We start from the raw sequence: 15,566 nt of genomic DNA on the forward strand, positions 1-15,566 counted from the left end.
TAGAGGTGGGTTTGGTCAGAGAAGGCCTCATAGAGGACATCAGGGGTCAAACGGCCCAAGCAGAAGTAACATGCAGCAGCAGCAGGGATATACCAATGGAGGTACTCAAATCCAATCATATGGCCAAAACCAAGCACAACAGAACCAGACATTGAACCAAAGTGTTTCGAATCAAAATCAGGGCGGGCAGGGCCAACAGAGAAATGATCAGAGTGGAGGACATCGAGGGGGAAATGGGAATTTTTTTGATACACAACCAAACACGTATTATAGCAGTAGCGGTGACTACACATAGGACGATGTGTTATTTTCGCGATAGGACAGCCCACGACCGGGGTCAGAACCAGTGTCTATTCCCGTGAATCAGAGAGGACCCTGCGTAGAAATGAGAGTCGGGAATAAGGAGCACCGTTTCCTTGTAGATACAGGGGCACAGAAGTGCTCGATAGACCACCACTTGGTTCCGGAGATACCACTGTCGGGGCAGAAGAATGTTTCTGTAGGGTTCACAGGTACACCAGTAATTAATCCCATGTCTGAAGCTGTCTCAATTACAATAGGACCATTTACGGAGCAGTGTCCATTTCTTTTAACAGAAAATTGTGGAGAGAACTTGCTAGGATTAAATTTGTTGAGAAAATTGGGGGCAGTCATACATTGTATGGCAGATGGGATGTTCCTCACGATGTGGCCTCACGATGCACCGGTGACGGAATTTATGTCAAAAGAATTGCCAGAAGAGTTAAGTAGAGTACCAACCTGTCTGTGGGCAATGCATGATAACGATGTAGGATGCTTAAAAATAGAACCAGCAAAAATAACTCTGAAAGAAGGTGTAACACTACCACAAATTCCCCAGTATAAAATTTCTGTTGAAGGTGAGAAGGGATTGAAAAGCATTGTTACTGACCTGGTGAGATTGGGGGTGGTTGAGGAAATTGGAGGTAGCACGTGCAACAGCCCGATTCTTCCAGTTTACAAGAAAGGAGGCAATGAGGTACCCTATCGTTTCATAATTGATCTGCGCGCATTAAACAAAGTGGTAGACCCACAATTTCCTTTGGTCCCAGATGTCACAACAATACTGACAATGATACCGGCCACTGCAGAATACTTTAGTGTAGTCGATTTGAAGAACGCATTCTTTAGCATCCCAGTGGATAAAAGCAGATATCTGTTCGCATTCACTCTAGGAGGTCGATCATTCACATTCATACGCATTCCACAAGGATACACAGAAAGCCCGAGCATTTACAGCAGAGCGCTAAAAGAGCAGCTAGACATGCTAGAATTACCCGGAGGTTGCGTACTCTTGCAGTACATAGATGATTTGTTATTAGCTGCTGACACGAAAGAGATCTGCAAAGAAAGTACTATATTACTCTTGACACATTTAGCGACCCATGGTCACAAGGCAAGTTTGAAGAAATTCCAGTATAATCAAAACGAGGTGTCTTATTTGGGATACCTACTTTCGAAAGAAGGGAGAAGATTAACACCAGAACGCATAGAAAGTATTTCTAGTATGCCTATTCCAAAAACTCAAAAAGGAATGAGAGCTGTTATAGGCATGGCCTCTTATTGTCGGCAGTGGATCAGTAATTTTGCGTTGATTGTGAAGCCGATGATAAAGTTGACTAAAAAGGATGCAGAGATGCCTTTACAGTGGGATGAGGAATGTCAGAAAGCGTTTGAACAATTGAAAACTGCATTGTGTGCTGCGCCAGTTTTAGGCACTCCAAACTATAAAAAGATTTTCAGACTATTTGTGAGTGAGAGTGAAGGATGTGCATTGGCGGTTTTGACACAGGAACAAGGTGGAAGAAATAGGCCGTGCAGCTATTTTTCTTGCACGTTGGACCCTGTAGCGCGCGCATTACCACGATGTTTGCGATCCGTCGCAGCGGCTGCTGCGTCAGTGAAACAAACGGAAGGAATGGTATTGGGGCACACTTTAATTCTGATGGTGCCACATGCTATAGACGTCCTATTAAATAGGACGCAGACGCAACACCTCACCTCAGCTAGACTGACAAGATATGAGCTCATTCTGTTTGCACCCCACATCCAAATTATGAGGTGTAGCGCATTGAATCCTGCAGAATTAATGCCACTGCCCATAGCAGAAATTGGTGACAACGAATCACCACCCCATGATTGTTTAATGATCACTGAAGAAGAAACAAAGGGAAGGATTGATTTGAGCGATATCCCACAAAAAGAGCCAGATGGGGAGTTATTTTGTGATGGCTCTTGTTTTAAATTACCTGATGGCATATCAACAGCCGCATATGCAATTACTACCCTGAATAGATTTGTAGAAAGCAGAAGAATCCCCTACAATTCGGCACAAGCCGCAGAAATAATAGCACTGACCCGAGCCTGTGAACTCTCTGAGAATCTGAACGTGAATATTTATACTGACAGCCAGTACGCCTTTGGCGTGGTTCACAACTTTGGCCGACTTTGGGCTGAGAGGGTTTTCTTGACATCACATGGAGCCAGGATTCAGCATGGCCCTTTGATTGTGCGATTGTTGTCTGCGCTCACGTTTCCAAAGCGCCTAGCTATAGGGAAGTGCGAGGCGCATAAGAAAGTAACATGTAGAGTGGGAGAGGGAAATGCGTTTGCAGACAGGATTGCGAAGCAAACAGCCACAGATTTGGGGAATAAAATGATGACAGTACAGACTGAGGAAGTACCTTGTATGATAGAGAATGGAGTTGCCACAGTCAAAGAAATACAGGCTGAGGCCACGACCAAAGTGATTCAGGGGTGGGCTGAGGGCTCTGCTGAGTTAGATTTGAAAGGATGTTGGGTGGACAAGGAAACAAAGAACTGGATGTTGCCAAATTGTTACGTAACTGCAATGGTTATAATGGCGCATAGCCCTACCCACATTTGCGCAAAGAAAATGGTACAGCATTTATCCACAGTATGGAAGAATGAGCACATAAAAAAGAATGCAGAAAGGCTAGTGCAGAATTGTATTACGTGCCTGCAACACAATGTAGGGAAGGGAACCGTGACTCCAGCAGGTAGTTTCGGCCCACCCTCTATGCCATTTGAGGTGGTCCATTTTGATTTCATAGAAATGGAAAGGTGCCAGAACTACAAGTACGTGTTAGTGGTAATCTGTGCATTCAGCAAGTGGGTGGAGGCATATCCTTTAAAAGACTGTACTGCCATGTCCACAGCAAAAGTAATGCTGAAGGAGTATTTCTCCCGGTTTGGGTTGCCCCGTGTCCTGTGGTCAGACAACGGCCCCCACTTTGTGGGTGCAGTAGTGCTACAGATCTGTGCAGGTCTGCAAATAGAGAAGATATTCCACAGTTCCAGGCATCCCAGTTCTACCGGGCTTGTGGAGAGACACAACGGAATCCTGAAGTCAAAGATAGCAAAAATTTGCGCTGGGAGCAAGTTGAGTTGGGTGGATGCATTACCCTAGCGCTGTTGTGTATGCGCATGTCTGTGCAGGCGAAGACTGGGCTCTCCCCCTATGAGATTATAATGGGGAGACCAGCAAATGTATGGTGCGCCCCGCAGCCCAAAAGATTATGTGAGTTCGAGCATCCTATGTTAAGCACTTATTGTGGACTTTTAATACAAAAGTTGCGTTTCATTCATCAGCAGGTGCAGGAGGCGTTGCCGATGCGATATACAGGACCGGGGCACTCGCTGGAGCCTGGGAGCTGGGTTTTAATCAAAAACTTTGAACGGAAGACAGCATTAGCACCCAAGTGGCGCGGCCCCTATCAAGTACTTTTGGCAACACAGACGGCCATCCGAGTGGACGGACGGAAGGCATGGATCCATGCGACACATGCCAAAAGATTCCCAGGACTGCTGACAACTTCCGATGACCAGAGAAAGGAAACGGTCTCGGAAACGAAAGAAACTGTTGCCAGTCCAGTGCCACAGCATCAGCCTGAGCGAGAAGTGAAAGTTGAAACAAAGCGCAAACGTGAAGTGAAATTCGAAACAGAGCCTGAGGAGGCTGCCGGTAAGGGGGAAGGGCGAAAAGTGCCTCAACGTTGCTCAGCGGAAACAACATCACTGCCAAGCGACACAAACCCTGCATTGCAAACACGAGCAGAAACAACGCGTGTACCCCTTCGGCGCCCACCAGTTCTCGCGAATGCACCAAAGCCAGAGAAAGAAACTACATCATTGCCACGACATTCATCGCTGCCCATCATTGTGCCACAGGCTGACACTGAGCCTGATACTAGCAATGCAACGGCACTATTCACGGATCATACAATACCAGGAGTGAATCGATATAATCTGTGGCCTCGATAGGCAAAGTGATCCACAGATCTTTGGTGCCTTTGGTTCTACTCACGGACGGAGTAGGAACCAGGGGCGTAGAGGAGAGAAGTGTGAGAATTGTGCAAGTCGGACAATTCAAGACTCACGGCTCCTCGGTGCGCTTATAAAAGTACATGTGTCAGGAGCCAGAGCAGGACAAGCTGGACGCACATAAGTACTAAGGCTGATAGAGTACATGTGTCCTAAGCCAGAGCGGGACCAGCTGGATGCACATATTACTCTATCAATAAAGAACTGTTCAGAAATCGTCTGAGCAGTGGGAGAAAGAACAACTAATCTTGCTCGGGAGTGGATAAATGATCCAGGCTGTGAAAAGGCTGGAAGAATTGCACTGTGACATTTTTCGTTGAACTTTTCTGGCATCAAGAACGAGAGACATTCATGACGAACTTTGCCAGCAAGAAGAAGGACGATGAAGAACAAGTCAAGACCGGTTTCAGCCTCCTCCTGCACCCCTGCTAAAAAGATAATAGATTTAGGGACTGTAAATTTAGGAAAAAAGCATGGTAAAACAATAACAGCTATTACACTATGGTTCCTGGAATACGTACACCCATTAGAAACACTTTTGCCAAAAGCAGCTACTGAAAGCCCGGTTCATGTAATCACTGGTACTTTGCCCCCAATGGAAGAGAGACATAGAGAAGGATACGGCAACAATACATTGTTGCTCATCATGAACATGACCCATGCGGTTTTAAAGAAAAAAGATTGCTGGGTTTGCGCCCATTTACCACAGCACGGTGGGAAAGGGATAGGCTGGTATGCACAACCGTTGCCATTGATTTATTCATGTGAAGTGATATTAAGTGCAATGTTCTTTGGGAAATGGAACAAGAGTAATACGGGTCAGCTAGATGAGACCAATATGAATGAATTTGAGGAAGTAATCATGAGACCTGTGGGTTGTTCCATATTCCAAAAAGCTTGCGTGTTTGCACTAGAACCCATGAGAAAGAATACACGAAAAATAACAAGACTAGATAGATTACATAGGCAGAATAGACCAACCCCGCCAGCAGAAGGAACATCAGTAATGACATTGCGGATGAGGGATGAATGGAACAAAGATGCTGTGCCCCCTGCCTATACAGTGGATCACAGCCCCAGAACTGCTCCCCTATGTCTACAGAAAAAGGGTTCCTATAAAGTAGGAACGTTTAGCAACTGCCTGAACACAGTGGTTTTAAAACATGAAATAGAACCCGTGTACGTGGGAGACCCTGTTTATTTTATATGTGGTGAAAAAGCATATCCATGGTTACCTAGGAACTGGGGAGGTACATGCTACCTAGGTCTACTGTTTCCAGGAGTGTTCCTCTTGGAGACAGCAGAAGTAGCCAGACGAACAAAAGGTAGAACTCAAAGGAATAGTGAGGATGGAATGATAGCAATGGATATAGCCAAATCATTTATACCGTTCTTGTCCCAAATAGAAAATTCTTACAATATAAGAAAACTGTCTGGAATATTACAAATAAACAATAGATTCCACAACGGATATTTTATTGAATATGACGTTAGAAGAAAAAGGAATAAGACTGATGGCACTTCAAAACAGGATGGCTCTCGATATAATATTAGTTGATTGTGGCGGAGTTTGCAAGCTCGTAAAAACTGCATGCTGTGTGTATATAGATGACTACTCCCCTACGATATTTAAAGCAATCCGGAAATTACATGTCATAAGTTCCACACTCTCTACTGAAGAAGGGGGTTGGGGGATAGGATCCTGGTTTTGGGGATTATTGCGGTCTTGGGGATGGAAATTAATTTCGATACTAATGATGGTACTCGGGATATTCATAACATGCTGCTGTTGCATACAATGCTTACCAATAGTGTGCACTGAAATAACTGATGGATGTACTAAGGGATGTATGCACATGGTGTTGAGAGGAAAACAAACACATGGCCGGAATAACAGAGACACTGAGGAAACAAAAATAGTAAAACAATTCATGGCAATAGACATTAATGATGGAGATGATTCAGATGTAGATACCCCAGACTTTTCCTCAGTAGAGGAGGATACAATGAATAAATAAGACGTTTGGCACACGGCCAAAAGGAGGATTTGTCAATCTGGAAAAATGAATACCCTTCATTTGAATGATAGACGTAACTTGATGGTCATAGGCCAACCGTCTTATGCACCAATTATAGAAATATAATTTGCTATGCTTGACCGACGAGTGGCCATTTTAAATGTAGCAAGAATCGCCATTTTGCTTGTTAACCATTGCTCATTGCTTTCTGTCTAAAAAACTGCTTTGCAGCTTGCAATTCTTGCGGATTCTGCTTACTCTGCTCAACTGTTAACATTGTTGTCTGAATATGAAAGGACAAGGTCGCGGGACTGAAGAGTTTGCTGAAACTCCTCATGAGTAGCCCAGAGAGGAATGCCCACGCTCCCTCTCTGTAGCCTTGGGAGGAAGCTGCAGGGCATTTAATCACTTCACAGCTGCCAGCCAGTCTCGTACGATGGTAGAACATGTTAGAATAATACAGTTAAAGGCTTGAATTATGCTTTTCTTATGGCCCCCCTTCGCAAAACCCTTTAGAACGTGTCGGCTCCCAGGACACGAATAGTACCTCATAGATAGCAAAGCTTGGAATGTGGCTCTTCCCCCGTGTGCAGCTTGCTTCCAAGAACAGAACCACCGTGTTCTAAAAGATGCCTCCGCACTTTCTAATTGCACATTGTTACTAGAATAGACATCGAAAGCATTATAATCGTCATACTGGTCGGATATGTCCATCGTCATCCCGAGTTCAAAGGAACTTAATAAAGAGGGGTGTTGAACATGACTTTGCTGATTGTATGATATGCATTTTGTATATATGTAACTGATGTACGTAATTCGCTCTCTTGCGTCCCTCGAGGTCTAGGAAACTCACGTCGCGGGGCGTGAGATCAGAATTGGCCAATTGATACTATCTTTTGCTTGCAATAAACCCTAGCATTGGGAATTTGAACCTCGTGTCTGGCGCATCTTTTCGTGTATGGTCATTGCCTTGTTTCCATAGCACAAGGGACCCCTAGGGGCCCCTTTCAGTACAAGCCAGTGTGAATCACACAGAGGCTCTTCTGTCTGGTCTAAACCCAGGAGAAAGCGTCTCACTTTGTTCCTGAGTTCCTAAACACAATTTAAAACCTTTCTCCCTGGAGAGCAACCTGACCTCCGTGTGAAACAAAGCATCTTCTGCTCCCATTTCTGCACATAATGTGGCAAACAGACAGGCTCTTGTGCGGTGCATCTTAATAAAATTCACAATCTTTACAACAGAAGTCAGCACCTCTGAGAGTCCATTCCCCTAATTGCCCACAGGCAAAGCTTCCCGGGGGATCACGCAGTGTGTCCACAATATATGTGGAGCTACTACCAAAACTTTTGCTTTTAACCCACTTTGCTGGATTTATTTTAACTGGAGAGTGTGTGAGCCTTTCTTCTCACTATCTCATGTATTTTGATGTGTGTTTCATTCTTGTGTTCTTTGATTATGGAGCCTAAACAACTCCATAAGCATCTTTTCATTTTTGTGTCACACAGCACCCTCAGTGCAGTGACACAGGGAAGGAAGCCTTTCAGGATGTCCCAAAGTTTAAATACCTTCTCTGGGATAAACTACTTTTTCCCAGAGAAAGTAAAGTTAAATTGACTTTGCTAGTCTTTAAATTCCTAGACTCAGCACACACTACCTTCCAATAGAGTGCTGGAGGGGTTACCTCGTAATCCTGTGTCTAGAAACTCATGTAGCAGTCAAATGCTAACTTTTCCTGTCGAAATGGCTGGTGGCAGAGGTTTTACAACAAACTACCATGATTTTTCCCTGACAACGAACACCGGCAGCTAAAAATCACGGGAGCCATGTTTTTCAAGATGGCGTCTGGGCCTCCTTTGTTTAAACAGGTCCCGGTCTTTTTTTGCCATTTCTTTTTGGACAGGTCCTTCTAGAATTTGTCTCTGCGCGCCAAACCAGTTTTGGTCCCTTTGTTCCTACATCTTTGGCAGGCTTCAGGACTGAAGACCGCCTCTGGCGCCTGAGTGTCTGGGGTGGGCAGGAAGTGAGGGAGGTGCCTGAAACTCCCTGTGCTTAGTCTCCTAGGAGACCCAAATGCACTCCGGCATGATTGGCTGGCTGACTGTCTGGCAAGAACAGCCAAACCTCTGGGTGAGTGACAACTTGGCTGGAATGAACAGGAGAGAACTGAATAAAAGGAGAGTCTCTTGGCTTGGAAGGCAGAGTGGACCACTGGAACGAAAGAACCGAAGACAAGCTGGAAGAGGACGGCTGCTGCAACTCCTGGACTGTTGGTTTGCCTGGTGAAGCCCTGCTGCAAGTCCAAAACGCCCAGTTCAGCTCGATTGAGAAACCCCTTTAAGGACTTCCTTTGAGTTGGTAGGACCAATCAACTCGTAAGCCACCTGAATACCATTCTCGGAGCTGGTTAGGATTAACCAGGGAGAAGGACACCAGCTTGTGTGCTTGAAGGAAAGCTACTGGAACTGAAGATTTGCCAAGTCTGCCAGCTTTGTGACCAGTCGCCGTGCAGTGCAGGAGTCCCCCGACATCCTCCCTCTTGTCCCCACGACTGAGGCTCAGGAACAGCAAGATCTGCAGGAAATGCCAGGAACAGAAGTCTTCAGCTGCATCTTTTTCTTCATTGGAAGGTACTGTGAAAACTCGAGCGAACTTACCTCACTGCAAAAGTGCGTATAACGTTGGCAACTTTCAGGCCCGATCATCTTGTGGCCCAGCATACTTTATTCCACAAACTACTTCTGAGAACTTTGGCGAAGACTTTACCGTTTAATAACCAGAACCGTTTTATCCTATACAAGACATTAGCCCATTGACTTTGGCCTAATCTATTGCATTGAATTGACTCCTCTGGTGAACTATTTGCTAGGTTTCAGAATCACTGTGATATTCGTTGGATTAACCTATGCCTTTTTACTCCTACTTTACTGATATTTTGCCCTTACTTCAGGGGAGCGCAACTGCTTAAGTAATCAGTACTGTAGTATATATGTGTGATATAACTTGCCTCCTTTTAGTAAATGCTTTATAAAGGATTGTGTAATAAATTAATAAGTGTTTTACCAAGAAAGGTGAGAGTGTCTATTTGAATACTTGTGATTGTAGACCTCTGTGTAACAGCCCTTACAGCTGACATTCCCTCTTGAGATAAGCCTTACTGCCAAGTCCTGTTACCAAAAGCTGTAGTACAGGCTTATACCAAAGGTTGGTTTTGCTTACACGTGTAGTCCTAATTGTATGTGGTGGTCCCAGAGGGTACTGCATGCAATTCTGCCTAACACTGGACTAGGCCACAGATTGGTGGCGAAAACCATACCTGGATGCACAGGGCCAATATAAACCTTCAGCACTTCTCAACCAATGTTACACAGGGAAAAGAAATCCTTACTTGCCTGCATGACTGGGTCAAATGCTTCACTGGATTTTTCTTGCTGGGACACAGGTGGTTAGGTTGACATACCAACGCTTGGAGCAATGTTGCTGCAATGAAAACAGTCAAGAATACATGTCTACCTGCGACTCCAAAATGAGCAGGGGTTAATGTTAGGGAGAATTCTCCAGAATCGCTAATTTCCCTTACCTGATGAGTCCCTCAGCAGCTTTGCTGGATTTCTAGGATTTATTTTTTCACCTGGTAAGAGTGTGAGCCTTTTTTGCCCACTCTTACATGTGTTTTTGCTGTGTGTTGTACATTTTTGCTCATGGACTATGGAGTCTCACCTACTCCATTGGCATCATCTTTTTACTGTGTGTCACAGGGTTGTCTTTTTAGACTTCCCACTTTAAACTCCATTTTCTGGGACTGACTACTTTCTCCCAGAAAATGTAAAGTTGCCATTGACTTTACTTGTATTTTTAAATTTACAGATTGAGTACAACCTATCTTCCAATAGAGTACTGGAAGGGTTAATAGTTATCCCTTTATGTCTGTTTCTCATGGAACAATATTTAGTTCGCTGTTCTCTAAGATTTGGCTGGTGGCAGTGGTATCTAACATTTTTATTCTACCGCAAGCTTTGAAAATAGCCTTGGTACAGTTAGAGGCTATGGTGGTAGCCTCAAACTCTAACCCGCTGGACCCCATTGATTTTTATTTGGTTCCAGTCGGGTTTATTCGCCATTTCTTTTTGTAAAGGTCGTTCTCGTGTTTTACTCTGTGCGCCAAACCAGGTTTGGTTCCTTTGTTTGCCATCCTTCGGCGCCCGAGTGTCTGGGTGGACAGGATGTCAGGGAGGGGTTTGAGGCCCCCTGCACAGGCTTGCACCAAAGGTGAAATTGTACTTACATGTAGTCTTAATTGTGTGTGGTGTTCCCAAAGGGTACTGCATATGATTCTGCCTAACACTTAAAACCAGCTCTTGGGTGTTAGGCATCAACTAGTAAGCAGGATGTAACGCTGGGAAACCAGGAGAGCGTACACAGTGCACTGTAAATGCAACTCCCACATGAAACTTGAACTTTCAGTACCGCCCCCAAACTGAACATGAGAAGGGAACAGTCTCAAAAATAGGTTTGAAATCCCTGATTGTGACTCCTACTACACCTTTAAAATTACCCCACCATCACCCATGGCAAAAAACAGTAGTTTTAAAAAAAAGACATTCTTACCGTCGGCAAGTCCTATACAGATGTCAGGATTTTTCATGGTGCCATTGCTGCTGGGGACTTTGCTGTCCAAGATGGGATGATTGAGCCAATTTGTGTTCCTGCAATTGAAAAAGTACAATTAAAAAAATGATAGATGTACCAGATTGACCATACCAATATTTGCGCACTACACTCTGCCAGTTGGCACACATCCACCCCGTACACAAAAGGGACCTAGAGTGCAGGGTCCAACCAGGAAATCTCCAAAGTTCGCTATACGCCAGTCCACCCCAGCTGGCAGAGAGAGCAGTAACACATACCCGAAAACGTGACTCGTGCTCAGTCACAGAGACAATAAAATAATAGAGCGAGTGAGAGAAAGAGCATCAGCTTGTTATATTTTACCCTTAACAGTTGAAAAGTCCAGCCTGCTTGCATTCCAATCATTCATCTACATATCTTACATAGAATACGACACGGTGGTTCAGAAACATCGAGTAATAGCCATGTAGCTTGTACTGCAGTTAAGTGACAGCGCTGAGGTAGCAGCAGACTGCCGCAGCTGCCATGCCAGACACAAGGGCCCCTGGCTACTTTGCAACATATGGTGCCACATGCAGGTGAAGGCCTGGCACCCACAGCTGGAAGATATACATGAATTCCACTTTAAATCACTTCTATGGCAGCGGTGCACCGAAAGTACTGTTGGTAATGCATTGATTTTAGTTCAACAAAGGATGCATAGACTTGCTCTATAGTAGATGGCTCCTGGGGTAGCTGAGCAGGTTGACAGACCATTGCAGAAACTGTGTTTAAGGTTGAATTTAACCAAAACAATAAAAACAAAAAAAATATGCAAAACGTGTTAATCAAATGACTTTTTGCAATTACTTATAAAAAAGGAAGTGCTATAAAATGTGTTTGGCCAAGGGATGGGTTGGGGTATTTCTGCCTCTGTTTGGCACCCACGAACCCTGTTTAATTTCCTAATAACTGCTGTCAGCACAACAGAAGCATGTATTTGTAAACATAACACCTTTATAAATATAACCTGTGATAAAACACAAAGCAAGGGCACACAAATTTAGTATTGGTGTGGTGCTCAAGAAAAAAAAAATATCAAAGAAAACTAGTGAACGCAAGTTTCAGCAGCGTTTGATTTTGGAAATATACTTTTTTTCCTTTGAATGGGTAAAACGCACATTTGAACAATAATGTATCCAGCATGTAGACTGCCTGCTTTCAACATTGGCAACCCCCCTCCCCGCCACAGTGATGTTCATGGCCCATCGATTTCCGTGGTGTCCCTTTCAGGACAAAAAAAACAAACGGGATGAGCAAATAGAGCCAGGAAATGCGTGAGTGACGGCTGGGGAAAGGAGCACTGTTTAGATTAGGTCACCGAGCCCCCAGCTTCTCTCTGCAAAGCTGGGGGCTTGGTAAAGCCTGGTCATGGCTGAGGTAGGCCGGGTCCCGAGATCTGGCCAGACATCTGATGCCGGATCTCGGACCCGGCCAGCTCCGTCCCATGGACCAGAGGGTTGACGAGGCAGAGGGACAGCCAAATCAGGGGGACCGGTGTTGTACGATATCTGGCTCCCCCACAGCAGATTGCTGGAGAGCCCAGCAATCTGCTGTGGGGGAGCTGGATATCATAAAACACTGGAAATGTGTGCTTCCATCGCTGCTCGCCTCTTCCCCCATGGCCAAGCAAGGTGGGGGGCACAGAGGGAGAGAGGAGCAGGGGGGACCAGCATTGCAGTGATCCGGCCCCCCTGCTCACCTTTCCCCACGCGTTAGTATTCGTGGGTCCAAAGGGAGAGAAGGAAGCAGAGGGACCGACAAAGGCCTGAAAGGCTTGCTTCCCGGCACTCCCTCCAACTGTGGTGCGGCGGTCTGAGCTGAGAAGCGGCATCGCTTACCAGGCAATAAGACGATGGCGGCACCAGCAGGAAGCAACAACGCAGCGTGGATACGCGATCCAAATGCAGGAAAGCGCACGTCCAGGCTGCTTTTATTTTCCCGAGCCCCCATCACATTGCACTGACTGAGCATGTATTTTCTCTTTTCTCGCTGTCCTGGATCACACGCCCCACAGATAGAAGACCTTTGCCTACGTTATGGCTATTTTTTAGGGCTAAATACTCATTGTTATCTTGCTCGCAAGACTACATAAGCGTTTGCATTTTCACTGTATACTAGCAAAGCAACGGGCAGGCACCTAGTCAGTGAGACAACGCAGGTAAATCAAGGAAGTCGGTCCTATACAGAGAGAAATAAATATTTGGGAGTGGGGGGGGGTCAATGCACTGCCTGGCAGCACTGAGCGGTAAAGTCAGGCACATCTCCCTGCAATATTCAGAACCCCTCACCTCGTAAAGGCAGTAAAGTTACAGAAATCATACCAAGGGAACTGCATGCTGTCGTAGTGTGTCCATTCCTGTTTTAACAGTGAAAGCCGTGTTGCGCAGATAACGGCAGCGCTGGTCATTGGGCCGGCTCTCGCCGGATCCCGCACCAGATGTGTAGCTGGATCCGGCCAGAGTCAGCCGCCGCAAACCCCAAACCCATGCTCTGCTCTGGATTACTTTGAGAAAAAAAAGAAAGAAAGGAAAGGAGGCGGCACAGAGTAGGGGGCGGAGCAGCTCATTGCCGCCATGTGCACTCTGATGGCCCCCTATGTGTACACAACAGGACTTTGATACAGGTCACAGCTGCAGGAAAAGCAAACTGTAACTTCCTCTGGTGACCCTGTGCAGGGTGCACGGGGGTCACCAGAGGAAGTTAAAGTCCTCAGCCACGACCCAGTTTATTCATGCAATGTTTGGCGGATACTTGTATCTGACAAACATTGCATGAATAAATACCCCCATTATCATTTAAACTATCCCACGTGATGCAGCCACCCAACTGCTTTCAGAGGTGAGCTGCAGGAGCTGTGCAGGGTGTGGTTCAAGTAAAAGAAAACATTGCTTATGGCGTAGTGTGGATGTTGAGTGGGACGCAGTCTGTTGCAGTCAGACGTTCCCTTTGGTTTGCAGTCTTTCTACACGAAGCATTCATCCAGAGGAAGCGCATTTAACAGTGTCGTGGATGCTGAGAAGGACGCAGTCTGTTGCAGTCCCTGGCTGTCGGGGCGCCAATGGACGAAAACAGAAGTCTGCGCAGTGGGCGCCATAGGATTATCGAGGAAGAATCGTGCCCGGCCAACTTCAAGCAGCAATCGGCTACTCCTATCAGGAAGGGGGCAGCGAGAAGATTGAAGGTAAGAGCTGCGTCTCCCGGGAGAACCTAGTGTGTGACACACTGGAGGCGGGAGGAAGGGCGATAAACAAAAACAGACCGCTGAGGCAACGCAGCCAGCGTGCCCACATGAATACAAAGAAAGCAACTAGAAGACTATCTGAAGCTGGAGATAAGGTCAGGAGGCAGTTCTCCCCCAGCCCCTCCTACCTGCTGCTCGCTTGCGGTTAAGAAAATGAACATGAAAGTAAATATCGAAGTCCACGATATTGTGGTCAGAGAGGAGTTAACAACTCCTCCAGATACGCTGACAAGGAATAATGCATGGGGGTATTGTGCGGATAACGTGGAAGAAGGAACCTCATTAGCCCAATTAACATCTGAAGACAAAGGACCACACAATACCGGGAAGTAGGCTTGGAGATCTCGCGAACGCCTAAGAAGGCAAAACGGCCAAAAATGTAAGATCTACGCAAGCCACTACCTCAACCCTCCCCACCGAAGACGCTTGCTGAGAGGAGACGGGCCCCTGAGGGATAAAGCCCAGCCCGGCCAAAGTTCTGAAAACAAAAAAAACAGCCAGGGTGGGGGAGGGGGCAAATTCTTACAGCGGGCTACAAGGGCTACAAATCAGAAGAAAAGACTCAGAGACCCCACGTACACACGTGTTTGCACCCAAAAGCGTTAAAGACGAAACCTCTTCTTCTCTCTCTACAGCAAAAATCAGTGCTATCTAGCACATTGAAACATTTTTTTGCAACAAAAATCAATGGGGGAAGCGGCTTCCTGTTGAACTGACGGACGCCGAAATGCTGGCAGGGTCGGAAGCCTGTCACATCAGCAGGTGTCAGTGCCCGGGTTACATTGCAAGTAAGCTCAGCAGACAAGCTTCCCCTACAGGCCCGTTGCAACGACAGAAAACAAGCGCTAAGGGCCGGGGAGGACCTTCTAAACGCCAACATTGATAAAATGGCATTACATCAGGCAAGAAAAAGGACGGTCCGATGGCCAATTAAGTGAGGACATTCTGCAGAATCATATTCCAGAGATGACAAACGAAACGGCCGCAACAACTGATCCCCCCATCGTCAAAATAAACAGCCGCCTGCCTAAGGCCTAAAAATCCAGACCAGCGGACCGAGGTTGGCTTAGAGAAAAGTCAACCAGACAATACTTGCATCGTCTAATGAAAGTAGCCTTCCAAAGCAAGAGCTTGGAATGACACCGATACATGAGGGGGCTCAAAACAGGATGGCATCTCCACACGTGGCTGAAAAAGAAGAATCACAGAAAGCTAGATCCCCATTAAAAAAAAAAATGAAGAAAAAAAAATAACTTGCATTAACCCTTCAGCAGGT

The 15,566-nt window shown here is 45.9% G+C and overlaps 2 protein-coding genes across 3 annotated transcripts in view; one reads left to right on the top strand and one right to left on the bottom strand.

The window, feature by feature from the left end:
- LOC138570930 (SURP and G-patch domain-containing protein 2-like) overlaps nucleotides 1-15,566 on the top strand; it is a 906,804-nt gene that overhangs the window by 90,482 nt on the left and 800,756 nt on the right. The gene's annotated exons all lie outside the window — the stretch shown is intronic.
- The window catches only part of LOC138570904 (uncharacterized), a 125,449-nt gene that overhangs the window by 62,579 nt on the left and 47,304 nt on the right, over nucleotides 1-15,566 (bottom strand). For both annotated transcript variants that reach the window (XM_069649155.1, XM_069649154.1), the window contains exon 2: nucleotides 10,987-11,084. In XM_069649155.1, the coding sequence (XP_069505256.1) occupies nucleotides 10,987-11,023 (37 nt within the window). In that variant the 5' untranslated portion in view covers nucleotides 11,024-11,084. The remainder of the gene's footprint in view (nucleotides 1-10,986; nucleotides 11,085-15,566) is intronic.

The sequence above is a fragment of the Ambystoma mexicanum genome, chromosome 1p (genome assembly GCF_040938575.1).
Source record: "Ambystoma mexicanum isolate Mex_15411 chromosome 1p, UKY_AmexF1_1, whole genome shotgun sequence".
NCBI classification, from domain to species: domain Eukaryota; kingdom Metazoa; phylum Chordata; class Amphibia; order Caudata; family Ambystomatidae; genus Ambystoma; species Ambystoma mexicanum.